Source organism: Capra hircus, chromosome 2, assembly GCF_001704415.2.
Source record: "Capra hircus breed San Clemente chromosome 2, ASM170441v1, whole genome shotgun sequence".
Taxonomy (NCBI): Eukaryota; Metazoa; Chordata; class Mammalia; order Artiodactyla; family Bovidae; genus Capra; species Capra hircus.
In genome coordinates this window covers 28381977-28392889 of record NC_030809.1, presented here as the reverse complement: position 1 = coordinate 28392889, position 10913 = coordinate 28381977, and the positions used below count along the sequence as shown (strand labels likewise).

Here is a 10913-nt window from a genome sequence, read left to right as displayed (position 1 = left end):
CACTCTCACACAGGGAAAAGTCTGAAGTTCAGAATATCTGTGTCAGCCTAGACCTCTTTGTTTGTTTCCTGCTCCCCAGATGTCCAAAGCGGCTCCTGCCAGAAAACCAGCGGCTGTGTTCTGCTCCGCTGCAGCCCCTCCCCATGGACGTTCGCTGGATATCAACGACCCCCAGGTTCAGAAAGCAGCCATTCGCATCCAGGCCTCTTACCAGGCCCACAGGTAAGGGGGAGCTCTGGAGAACCACTGGAGGAAGGGAGCTGGAGCTGCAGAACACTCACAACTGCATTTGGGGGATGGCATAGACTGAATACTGTATTTGGGGGGTGAGGGGAGACTGATGCTGAAGCTGAAACTCCAATACTTTGGCCACCTGATGCGAAGACCTGATTCATTGGAAAAGACCCTGATGCTGGGAAAGATTGAAGGTGGGAGGAGAATGGAAGGGTGGTTGGATGGTATCACCAACTAGATGGACACGAGTTTGAGTAAGCTCCAGGAGTTGGTGATGGACAGGGAAGTCTGGCGCTGCTGCAGTCCATGGGGCCGCAAAGAGTCGGACATGTCTGAGCCACTGAGCTGATACTGAGAACACTGTCATGTACCTGTATGGTCACTGGACTTAGAGTAGAGCGGTTTCTGAGGGGTGGAGGGGTCGCTGCCAGAGTAGACAATTTTACTAACAATTTAGGAGCAGCTGCCTTCCCTACCCACCCCCACGTTTAAGGGTCTAGTGGGCTGGGTGGTGGTGGGGAGAAAGGGATGCTGTACGGATGGACAGGGCTGCAGGTGGGTCCGGGCCGTGTCATGAGAGCTTGGGGCCCTGACCTGGACCGTGCGGGTAGGTCCCAGAAGGAGCTGGGCGAGAAGGGGCCACCGAGAGTGTTGGAGCCGCTGAAGGACCTGGTGCTGCTGATGGAGGGCAGCGCGGCGAAGCTGATTTGCTGCGTTTCGGCTTTCTCGGACCTATTCACCCACTGGGGCAAGGACCGCAAGGAGCTGCGTGACGGGCCCAAGTGTCGTTATGTCTTCAAGGACCCTGACATAGTGGCACTGGTGTGCACGATGGCGAGCTGGCAGATCTGAACCAGTACAGCATCAACGTAACCAACCCCTTAGGCCAGTGCTCCGGCTCGGCGCGCATCCTTGTGGAAGGTACTACGCGCCCTTGGGGGCAGTGTCACCGCGCGGAGTACCAGCTGGCGGGCGCCCACAGCCTGGTCTTGCTGCGCTTATCGCTGGGCCTCCCCGAGTCCGCCTGGGGATGTGGCCCAGCCCCCGCACAGCCTGAGCCGCAGACCAGGGCGCAGCGCCGGCCGTGCGCGTACTCCTTTCCTACCCTCAGAATTCCATCCCATCCGGCCTAAGAAGTCCGCTAAGGGCTTCAGTCACGCTAGTCCAGGGCCCCAAGGTCACTGAGAGCCAGAAGCAGAGGCAGGGTTAGAGCCCTAGTCTTCTGGCTCTCAGCCCAAGGCAATTTCTGAGGCACCGCTAGACGTGCGAACATTTCCAGATTTTCAGCCCTAGAATCTTTATTGATCCTTCTTCATTAACCTCTGCGAAGGGCGGGATTAGTCCCGCTTGACAGTTGAGGAGATGATGCCCCAGCGAGGTTAAAGACCTGACCAACATCACACAGCGAGCTTAAAACCATCTAGTATTTAGAGACGGGTATTAGCTGGGGAGGTGATGACCTGCCTGCCACATCTCTAGGTCCTTTACTGAGTGGCAGTCCCTCTCCTTTCCTCTAGTTCCAGCGAAGATTCAGAAGGGACCGGATAACACTAAGGCGTGCAAAGGCGCCAAGGTAACGCTGATTGCCGAGATCCTGGGTGAGCCTGCGCCCAACGTGGGCTGGGCCAAGAACGGGGAAGACAAGAAGACGACAGGTGAGGGCGGGGACGTGCACAAGGACAGCACTTGGGGCGGGAGCTTGGGCGGGGCGGGGGGGGGGGTCCAGAAACTGGCGGGAGTGGGAAGGGGGCGGGGACCTGGGCGGCGAAGAACGGAGTTCTGTACCCCGGGGGGAACCCGCGTAAACTGACCCCAGGCCCTGCCCTCCCCTTCTTCCCACCTAGAGTGTTCTTTGAGATCGGCAGTACCACCACGACGCTGACTATCCGCCAGGCCACGCCAGAGTACAGCGGCAAGTACGAGGTGTAAGTGGAGAACAGCCTGGGCACGGACCATCCGTCGCTCGCGTGGATGCGACCTGAAAGGAATCCTCAGACCCGTCGCCCTGGCCGGAGCCCCGGGTGGGTGGGTCAGACAACCCTCCTTCATCTTGCTTAATAAAGCTGCTCTCTGACCCGCGGCGTCTATTCTGTTCTTTTGAGACGCCATTTCCCCTGCACTTGCACCCACACTTATTCCAGATCAACACACCAAGGTCACAGAAAGTTGGGATCAGAATGTTTGGAGGGTGCCTAGTCCAGTGGTTCATTTTGCAGACAGTGACTCTGAGATATGACTTCTTCTCACTGTCAAAAAGTTCCTGCACTACGAAGTCTATCACTCGTCTTGTGTTCTTTTGCATAGCTCAAGCCCCACCTTCTCCTGGGGGATTTGCACTCTGGCCCGGTCCATCTCAAGGCTGGCCACACTCCCTCAGGTCTCTAGCCTCGCTCTTCCCTGGGACCTGGCTCTCTGCTTTGGCTGATACCCCTGGGCCTTTTCCCAGACAGCTCAGGTCCTAATCTTAAATTTCAATCTCAGTTTCTCAGGCTCCATTCTTCTAATTTGGATCCGGCCCACTCGATTCCTTGGCCCCGCCCCCGTGCTCTCCCATAAATCTCACCTCCTCACTCTTGGTTAGAAAGCAAGAGGCTAGTTGAGAACTACAATTCCCGGCAGACTCTGCGAAGGAGTTCTCGCGAGTTGCGAGAAGACACGTGCGCGGAAGGAGCAAGCAGTAGCGGGCGACAGATCTGGCGAAAGGGGATTAGTGGTAAAGGGAGCTGATGGAGGGGTGCCGAAAGGGTTAGAGGGCAGAGGACAGTAGACCGAGAGCGGCTCGGAGCTCTTGACTGGCTCTCCGCTCTAACGCTCTTGTGTTGGTCCCAAAATCTCTGGCTGCGTGAGGCTAGGATTTATTAGTCAGGTGTGGGGTTCAGAGGGTCAACAGTCAGTTCTGCGAATCCAGAGATTCAGTACTTGTCTTCGGTATCCGTGCTCAGGGCTTGGTAGGTTCGGTGTTTGGGACGTAAGGGAATCTGTCTTTTGATTCAGGGTTCATCACCTAGAGGTTAGTTTTAGGATTCAGTTTCAGCCTGTATATCAGTTCAGTTCAGTCGCTCAGGTTTATTTTAAATTGAATTTGGGATGCATTATATACGCATCAGTGTTAGTTCAGTACTTGGGAGCCATTCTTAGGATTGTAGTTAGATATTTGGGACTCAGGGTCTGAGGTTCAATATTCAGGGTTCACTGTTGGGGTACAGGACTTAAGATCTAGAGTCAGGATGCAACAATTGGGAATTGATAGGTTTGGAGTTTAGGTTTCTTGAGGTTTGAGATCTGAGAAGGGTGTCTCTTGCTGAGTTTCTGAGTTTGCTGAATCTGTGGCCAGAGGGAAGACTGTTAGGGGTCAAATTGTGGGGTGTGAATTCCAGAATTTGGGTGGATTCATTGTGGGGTTTGAAGGCCAGCTGGAGTCTGGGCTGGGATTTGAGTTGTGTGAAATATATGAGGTGTTGTGTCCTGGGCAGATGCATATTGAACTTTGGATTTACATCCTTAGAGAGGGCTAAGTGTTACTATTTGGGGTTTGGGGCCTAATTAGGGTATGAATCAGGTTCCTGGGTTGAGTTGTGAGATCTGAGCCTGACTTCTCTGTTGGGATTTGAGGTTTAGGTAGCAATCGCCATCATGCTCAAAGCTGTGATCCTGATTGGAGGCCCTCAAAAGGGTGAGGAGCCAGGGGAATGAGGGGAGGAGGTTGGGCTGAAGTGGTTGACTGGGTGGGTGCAGAGGAAAGCAGGAAGCTGAAATGTGCTTCTTTCTCTTCTCCCAGGGACTCGCTTCAGGCCTTTGTCATTTGAGGTGCCCAAACCCCTGTTTCCTGTGGCGGGGGTGCCTATGATCCAGCACCATATTGAGGCTTGTGCCCAGGTAACCCCATAGGCTCCCCTCTCCCACTTCACTTCCTGCTCATCTCCTTCATGCCATATTTCCCCCTTTTCCAACCATGACTTTCCCACAAGGCATAACTTCAGGGACCACCATTTACAAATGAAAACGTGGATGTTGCTCCCTGGAGTTGTTCTGTACAGCTGCCCTCCTGCCCTAACCTAGTCTCTCATCTGCCCTCGTGCTCAGATTCCACTCCTATTTTTAAAGCATGGAATGTGAGATCAGGCAAAAATCTTAGAGACAATTTAACGCTGTAGCTGGGGGAACCTTAATGATAGCAAAGCACAGAACTCATACCTTTGCTCACTGAGGAGCTAATTTCTTTATTGCTTTTGGTATTGAAGCAGGCAGGGTTTTATTTGAATCTAGTTTCTACCTGCTATAAGGACATGAGCAAATTTCCCAGTCTTTCTGAGCCTTAGTTTCCTTATTTGTAAAAACAGAGATGATTAAACCTGCATTGTGAGGTGGCGAAGCTTGCAATTGTGTTTGTAAAGTGCCTAGTATGCTGCTGCTGCTGCTGCTAAGTTGCTTCAGTTGCGTCCGATTCCGACTCTATGTGACCCCATAGACTGCAGCCCACCAGGCTTCGCCATCCCTGGGATTCTCCAGGCTAGAACACTGGAGTGGGTTGCCATTTCCTTCTCCAACGCATGAAAGTGAAAAGTGAAAATGAAGTTGCTTAGTTGTGTCAACTCCTAGCGACCCCATAGACTGCAGCCTACCAGGCTCCTCTGTCCATGGGATTTGCCAGGCAAGAGTACTGGAGTGGGGTGCCATCGCCTTCTCTGCTAGTATAGTATAGGCGCTTGATAAATTATATCCTCATCTCAAGCTCAGATTGACAGATGATAAATATTGGGGTGGGGGAATGAATGGGTTATTTAATACAGCTTGGTAGGCAAAATCTTCCCTAGGGTGAGCCCCAATTCAGATGTGAGAGGGCAGGGGATAATAGAATAATAAAAGATTAAAACATCAGGGACTGAGACTTTCTCCAAACTTCATCGTCCAGAGGAGGAAACAGGCCACAGTGGTAAAGTGAGTGCCCAGGGGCCTCACAGCTGAGAAGGAAACTGTGGTCTCCAGACTTCGTGGCCAGCACCAGGGATTACTCCCCGTTTTCATTCCTTCCTATCAGATATTTTTTTCTTCCAACCTCTTCCTTTGTGCCCAGGTCCCTGGGATGCAGGAGATTCTGCTCATTGGCTTCTACCAGCCTGATGAGCCCCTTACCCGGTTCCTGGAAGCTGCCCAGCAGGAGTTTAACCTTCCCATCAGGTGTTTGTGCCCATGGGTGATGTGGGGGTTGGGGGGCAGTGCCCTAAACTTCTGGTTCTTGGGAGTGGGGTCCATCCACTGGACTTCACCCTCGCACACTAGGAGGATTCTTACTGGGGCATCTGTGAATCCCTGAGTTTATTTTCTCTGTGAACCGCGGGCAGGTGTACCTCAGAGCAGGAGGAGTCAGGTACCCAGGCTCCTCCTATCTGTCTTCTGAGCTCACTGAGCTGGCCCTGGGGTCCTTGGGGACAGGTACCTGCAGGAATTTGCCCCCCTGGGTACAGGGGGTGGTCTCTACCATTTCCGGGACCAGATCCTGGCTGGAGGCCCTGAAGCCTTCTTCGTGCTCAACGCTGACGTCTGCTCTGACTTCCCCTTGAGCGCTATGTTGGATGTCCACAGACACCAGCCACACCCTTTCTTGCTCCTTGGCACCACGGTGAGGGGACCCTGGGGGGTGCTGGAAGGTGCCAAGGGGGTGTGATCCAGAAATGTTTCTGGAATGCAGGGTGTCGGGGAGGCAGCCCAGGGGCTTGGACTGGGAACGGGCATCAGGAGGGAGTTGTGCCAGAAACCCCAGGAGCAGTGGAGGTGGCGGTGGAGATCCCAAGCCCTTTGGCTGCTCAGCCGCAGGGAGCGGGTGAGGGGGTGGCGGCAGCTGTCAGTTCTCACCCTTGCTGAAGCCCTGTCTGCCATGGAGGTGCGTGCCAGGTGCTATAGGAGAGGGAAAGAAAGACAGAGGAAAGAGACCCTGCTGCTCTGGAGCTAGCAGGTCACTGTCTCTGTGTGTCTGTCTTTCAGGCTAACAGGACACAGTCCCTCAACTATGGCTGCATTGTGGAGAATCCACAGACGCATGAGGTGAGAGCAGAGAGGGGGCTGGCTGGTGCTTGCTCTGGGAATGAGAACATGGTGATGCGTGAATGAGGCATGAGATAGGAGATGGGCGTGGGAGGAGGGAGTGAAGGGCCTGTGTGTGTCATCATTCTCCAACCACGCCACCTCGAAATGCTGCACCACTTTGGGGTGGCCCCACTCTTGTCAAACAAGTAGGGCATGTCCTCGGTCGTTCGTCTTGTACCCCTTCTAGAGGGATTGCGAGAGTGAAGGCGTCACAGTAGATAAATGATTGGGGTGCTGTGAGAGCACAAAAAGAGGCCCAACCCAGCCTTGCCTGGCTGGGAGAGGGGAGGGCTACCTGGAGAAGATCTGTTTAGATGAAGGAGATGGGAAGGCATCGCATATGGAGGGACCGGCATGTGCAAAGGCCCGGAGGCAGGAAGCCACATAGCGTCTCCAGAATTACGGAAGTCAGAGCACAATCAGCAAGGCAGAGAGTCTCTGACCTTGTTTGTGAAGCTCCCTGAGCCTTTCACATACCCCTTTTATTTGTTCCAGCTTTAGTATTAAAAATACATGTACACACACACGTGCATGCATAAATTTTATTTTGAAGTTTTGAGCTAGGCACCAGCTAGGTGTAAGAGAAGTAGAGCTGAAGGACAGTTCCTGTTTCTAAGGATCTCAGACTAGTGGGAAATCCAGCCATCACAAATGATACAAATGCTATGTGAGGTGTGGCCAGAGGTCAGGGGTGCCCGGATCTGAGAAGCCAGCTCTGGGGCAGAGTGGGCTCACACTGGGTTTTGAAAGCCTAGTTTTTCAGATAAAGAGATGGGAAGGGGGATTCCCGGAGGAGGTATGCGATAGCATGGAGTTGTATTCCGGAAACACTGGGAAGTGGAGAGGAGAAAGTCATGTAGTTCAGACTTACCTTGAAGGTGAAGGCCAGCAGCCAGGGGCAGTCTGCATTGCAGGAAGACCACTCTGGCAGCAGGGAGGACCTGGAGCTAAGGGGGTCTTAGAGGTGGTGGCAGTGGCCTCTCCTCCCCTAACCCCAGCCTACTCTGTCCTCAGGTCCTGCACTATGTGGAGAAGCCCAGCACATTCGTCAGTGACATCATCAACTGCGGCATCTACCTCTTTTCCCCGGAAGCCCTGAAACCCCTCCGGGATGTCTTCCAGCGAAATCAGCAGGATGGGCAACTGTGAGGCAGGCCCCGTGACCCTGTGACCCCAAGTGCCCCTGGTCACTGACCCCCTGCACCACCTCCCCCCCAGTCTCTGTAGGCTCCACATCCACCTGCTCACCTTCCTTGTCCTTCTTGTCTCCACTTGTCATCTCCAGCCGAACCTCCCCATCCCTCCCTTCCTAACCTCATTCTGTCCCTCTTCCTTATCCATCTCAGTTCCTCTTCTGTCACTGCCTGCCCACTCCCCTTCTGGTCCATTTCTCTCAAGCCCTGAGTGTCCCAGAGATGCCTTTCTGAACAGACGGCAACACACACACACGGGTGAACACAGGCTTGTGTGTGTGCGCGCACATGTGCACGTGTGTACACCCATACTCTCAGGCCCAGGCTCCCCCTGGAGCACAGTGCCCCAGAGCCCTGCTCACCATCAACCACAGCCTAGGGTTGTCATCCTAGGCTGGGACCTGCTCCTTCTGTGGATCCCTGTCTTCACTCCCTCCTCCCCTGCCCATCTCCCATCTCATGCCTCATTCACGCATCACCATCTTCTCACTCCCACCCATCTCTCTGCTTTTCTTTCCATCTTTCCTGGCCTCTCTGTTTCTGCTGAGCTGGCATCTCCATCATCTCTCTCTCTCCCTCTCTTTCTGTGACTGTCTCTGCCCTCACCAGCTGCCTTCCTCTGGGGTGAGTCTGTCTGTGTTTCATTCCATCCAGTTGAGAGGGAGGGCGGATGGCGGGGAGAATGGGAAAAGGGGGGAGAACCTAGGTCTGGTCGAACTCCCTCTGGATGTAGGGCAGGATGGGCAGCAGGTCTGTGCCTGGGGACGCAGCAACTCGGGGGGTGGCAGTGGGGAGAGGCCAGTGATGTGTGCAAGGGTGATGGAGAGCTTCCTGAGATGTGAGCATCCCTCTGGAGCAGATCTGACCAGACCTGGAGAGGTGGTGGGATTCACTCTGATTCCTGTCCCCAGGAGATTGTGTTGGCCCCCAGTCGGGCTCAGCTGGGGAACAGATGTCAGCATCTCTCCCTCTGTGCCAGGGAGGACTCTTCAGGCCTATGGCCCGGGGCAGGTACCATCCGCCTGGAGCAGGACGTGTTCTCTGCCCTGGCCGGGCAGGGCCAGATCTACGTGCACCTCACTGATGGGATCTGGAGCCAGATCAAGTCTGCAGGGTATGGGAGCAGCCTCTGATGGAGTGGTTGGGTCATCTGAGACTTTGGAGCAATGGGCGCAGGCCCTGCTGGCCCCTGAGCCCCTGTTCCACTTTCTGGCCCCCAGTTCAGCCCTCTATGCCTCCCGCCTCTATCTGAGCCAGTACCAGCTCACTCACCCAGAACGCCTGGCCAAGCACATGCCAGGGGGTCCACGGATTCGAGGTACCCATCCTGCCCCAATCCCTAACCTTTGCCCCTCAGCCAAGCCCCCCTCCCCTCTGAGCTGTGACTCCTGGTCACAGATCCAGAGGCGAAGTCTTAGCCCCACACTCCCTGAACCAGGTGTGGTTTAGGGGCATGTGCCCCCAGTCCTTTCTTCTGCTTCTAGGAAATGTTTACATCCACCCAACGGCTAAGGTGGCCCCATCGGCGGTGGTAAGCAGTAGCCCAACCCAGAGGAAGGGAGGGAGGGAGGTGGCCATCAGGATGGGTGGGGCGGTACAGATTCTCCCGAGCTCAGGGTGGGGTGTCTCCTTTGTGCACGGCTTGTAGGGTGGCCTCAAGCAGGTCCCTTCCCCTTTATCTGTTCTGTGAGGGGACTGGATTTGGGGCCCTCCAAGGCCTATGGTTGTGCTATTCTCCACAGCTGGGCCCCAACGTCTCCATTGGGGAGGGTGTGACCATAGGCGAGGGCGTGCGGCTCCGAGAGAGCATCGTCCTCCACGGAGCCACACTGCAGGTAGGCACCCAGGCCCATGCCACCCACGTGGCGCCCCCAGAGGCCAAGCGGAGGGTGCTCCCCATGGGCTCTGCATCTGGCCCCTCACTCCCTGCTTGCTGTTTGTCAGGAGCACACGTGTGTTCTGCACAGCATCGTGGGCTGGGGGAGCACCGTGGGGCGCTGGGCCCGCGTGGAGGGTACCCCCAATGACCCCAATCCCAACGATCCCCGAGCCCACATGGACAGTGAGAGCCTGTTCAAGGACGGGAAGCTGCTGCCTGCCATCACTATCCTAGGTATGCTTTCCGGGGTGCTTGGCTTCGAGAAACTTCTGTAGGTGATGGCCATGCCCTGTGGGAGCATTTGTGTGCCTGTGTGTATGTGTGTCTGTGTGTGTGTATTCCTTGAGCAAACATTTACCCAGTGTCTGCTGTGTGTCAGGCCCTGTGTGAGTCACAGGGGGCACAGATGGGCAGGGAGGGGTCCCCCCCACCCCCAGAGGGCGGTGGCCCCCAGCTCATTGCCCCTCACCTCCCCTCCCCACGGCTTGCCCCTGGTGCCCTGGTCCACACTGCAGGCTGCCGCGTCCGGATCCCTGCCGAGGTGCTCATCCTGAACTCGATTGTTCTGCCACACAAGGAGCTGAGCCGCAGCTTCACCAACCAGATCATCCTCTGAGGGGGCCTGCCAGAAGGCCTCCCTGAACTCCCATCTGCTCCCATGAGGCTCCTGCCTGCCTGCATGGCCAGCCTCTGTCCGGGCAGGCTCTCCACAGATGCACTTATGGGGAGCAACGTGGGTGGTCGGAGGACTCCTGGCCTCCCTCTCCACTCCCTAATAAACCCGGGTGAACCCTGGAGCCAGCACTGACTCCGCTTGTGCCTGGGCTGGGGGTGATGGTGGAAGGGGGGCAGCTGAGTCAGGCCCCCCCACATTAGCATTTAAATTGGAGTCGTTGCTGCGGGCTCATGAATAATGAATCTGGAGCCCTGGTAAATTTCCCCCTCCTACAGCCTCAGCCTCTCTGCCGCTCTGGAGGAAGGCCCTCCAGGCTCCTAGCCCACAGGACCTGCTTTCACCCCGATGCTGCCTCCCTGTTCCCCTTCACTGGGCCTGGCTCAGGCTCTGGAGTGTAAGGGTTCCAGGGGAAAGGGGGAGGGATTTCGGTTGGCCAGTAGGGTGCAGGCGGCAGGCATGGGAATTGGGCCTGGGAACCCAGTGCCCAAGGTTGGATCACCTGGTGTCCGGTCTCTTTGGTTCCTGCCCAGTCCCGGCCCGCTTTCCACTTTGCCAGCTCCATCTGCTCCCAGCTTGGCTTTTGGCGGGATGGGGGGATTCTCCCCCGCCCGAGGTCGGATCTCTTGTCTTCTAGTCCCTGGCAGGCAGGATGGGCCTGAGCTGCTGCCTTTCTCTCCAGAAGCACAGTGGGAGCTACTCCATTCTGGGAGGGGAGGAGCCCTGGCCACCTCCCACACCCTGGCTCTGCCCTCTTCGGGCCGGTGGGTGGGTAGGTGGAGGGTCCTCAGTCTTCCTTCCACATTCCTGAAGCCCCAGAGAAACCCAGCTCTCTCTGGTGTTCACCCGT

The 10913-nt window shown here is 55.9% G+C and overlaps 2 protein-coding genes across 4 annotated transcripts; both read left to right on the top strand.

Moving 5' to 3' along the window:
- On the top strand, positions 1 to 2292 carry LOC106503182 (CAVP-target protein). The gene is given in 6 exon segments (XM_018066475.1): positions 1 to 222; positions 846 to 1054; positions 1057 to 1155; positions 1752 to 1874; positions 1877 to 1889; positions 2079 to 2292. Coding segments are annotated over 6 exon segments (801 nt in total). The 5' UTR covers positions 1 to 79.
- GMPPA (GDP-mannose pyrophosphorylase A) lies at positions 2877 to 10191 on the top strand. Of its 3 annotated transcripts, none has more exons than XM_013972901.2 (14): positions 2877 to 2947; positions 3847 to 3907; positions 4013 to 4110; positions 5309 to 5412; positions 5668 to 5854; positions 6217 to 6276; positions 7333 to 7463; positions 8121 to 8135; positions 8491 to 8625; positions 8732 to 8829; positions 8996 to 9042; positions 9254 to 9346; positions 9456 to 9624; positions 9906 to 10191. In XM_013972901.2, the coding sequence occupies exons 2-14, from the start codon at positions 3868 to 3870 to the stop codon at positions 10004 to 10006; spliced, it is 1278 nt and encodes a 425-aa protein (XP_013828355.1). In that variant the 5' UTR covers positions 2877 to 2947; positions 3847 to 3867; the 3' UTR covers positions 10007 to 10191. The 3 variants fall into 3 exon arrangements, with proteins under 3 accessions (XP_013828355.1, XP_013828353.1, XP_005676650.1); XM_013972899.2 differs by having other exon boundaries at positions 2890 to 3182; XM_005676593.3 differs by lacking the exon at positions 8121 to 8135 and having other exon boundaries at positions 2891 to 3907.

Excerpts from the sequence above, each read along its gene's own strand:
- GMPPA (XM_013972901.2), top strand. The coding sequence starts at position 3,868 with ATGCTCAAAGCTGTGATCCTGATTGGAGGCCCTCAAAAGG. Across the intron at positions 3,908-4,012 it reads GATTGGAGGCCCTCAAAAGG|GGACTCGCTTCAGGCCTTTG; the intron begins GTGAGGAGCCAG and ends CTCTTCTCCCAG. Across the intron at positions 6,277-7,332 it reads AGAATCCACAGACGCATGAG|GTCCTGCACTATGTGGAGAA; the intron begins GTGAGAGCAGAG and ends CTCTGTCCTCAG.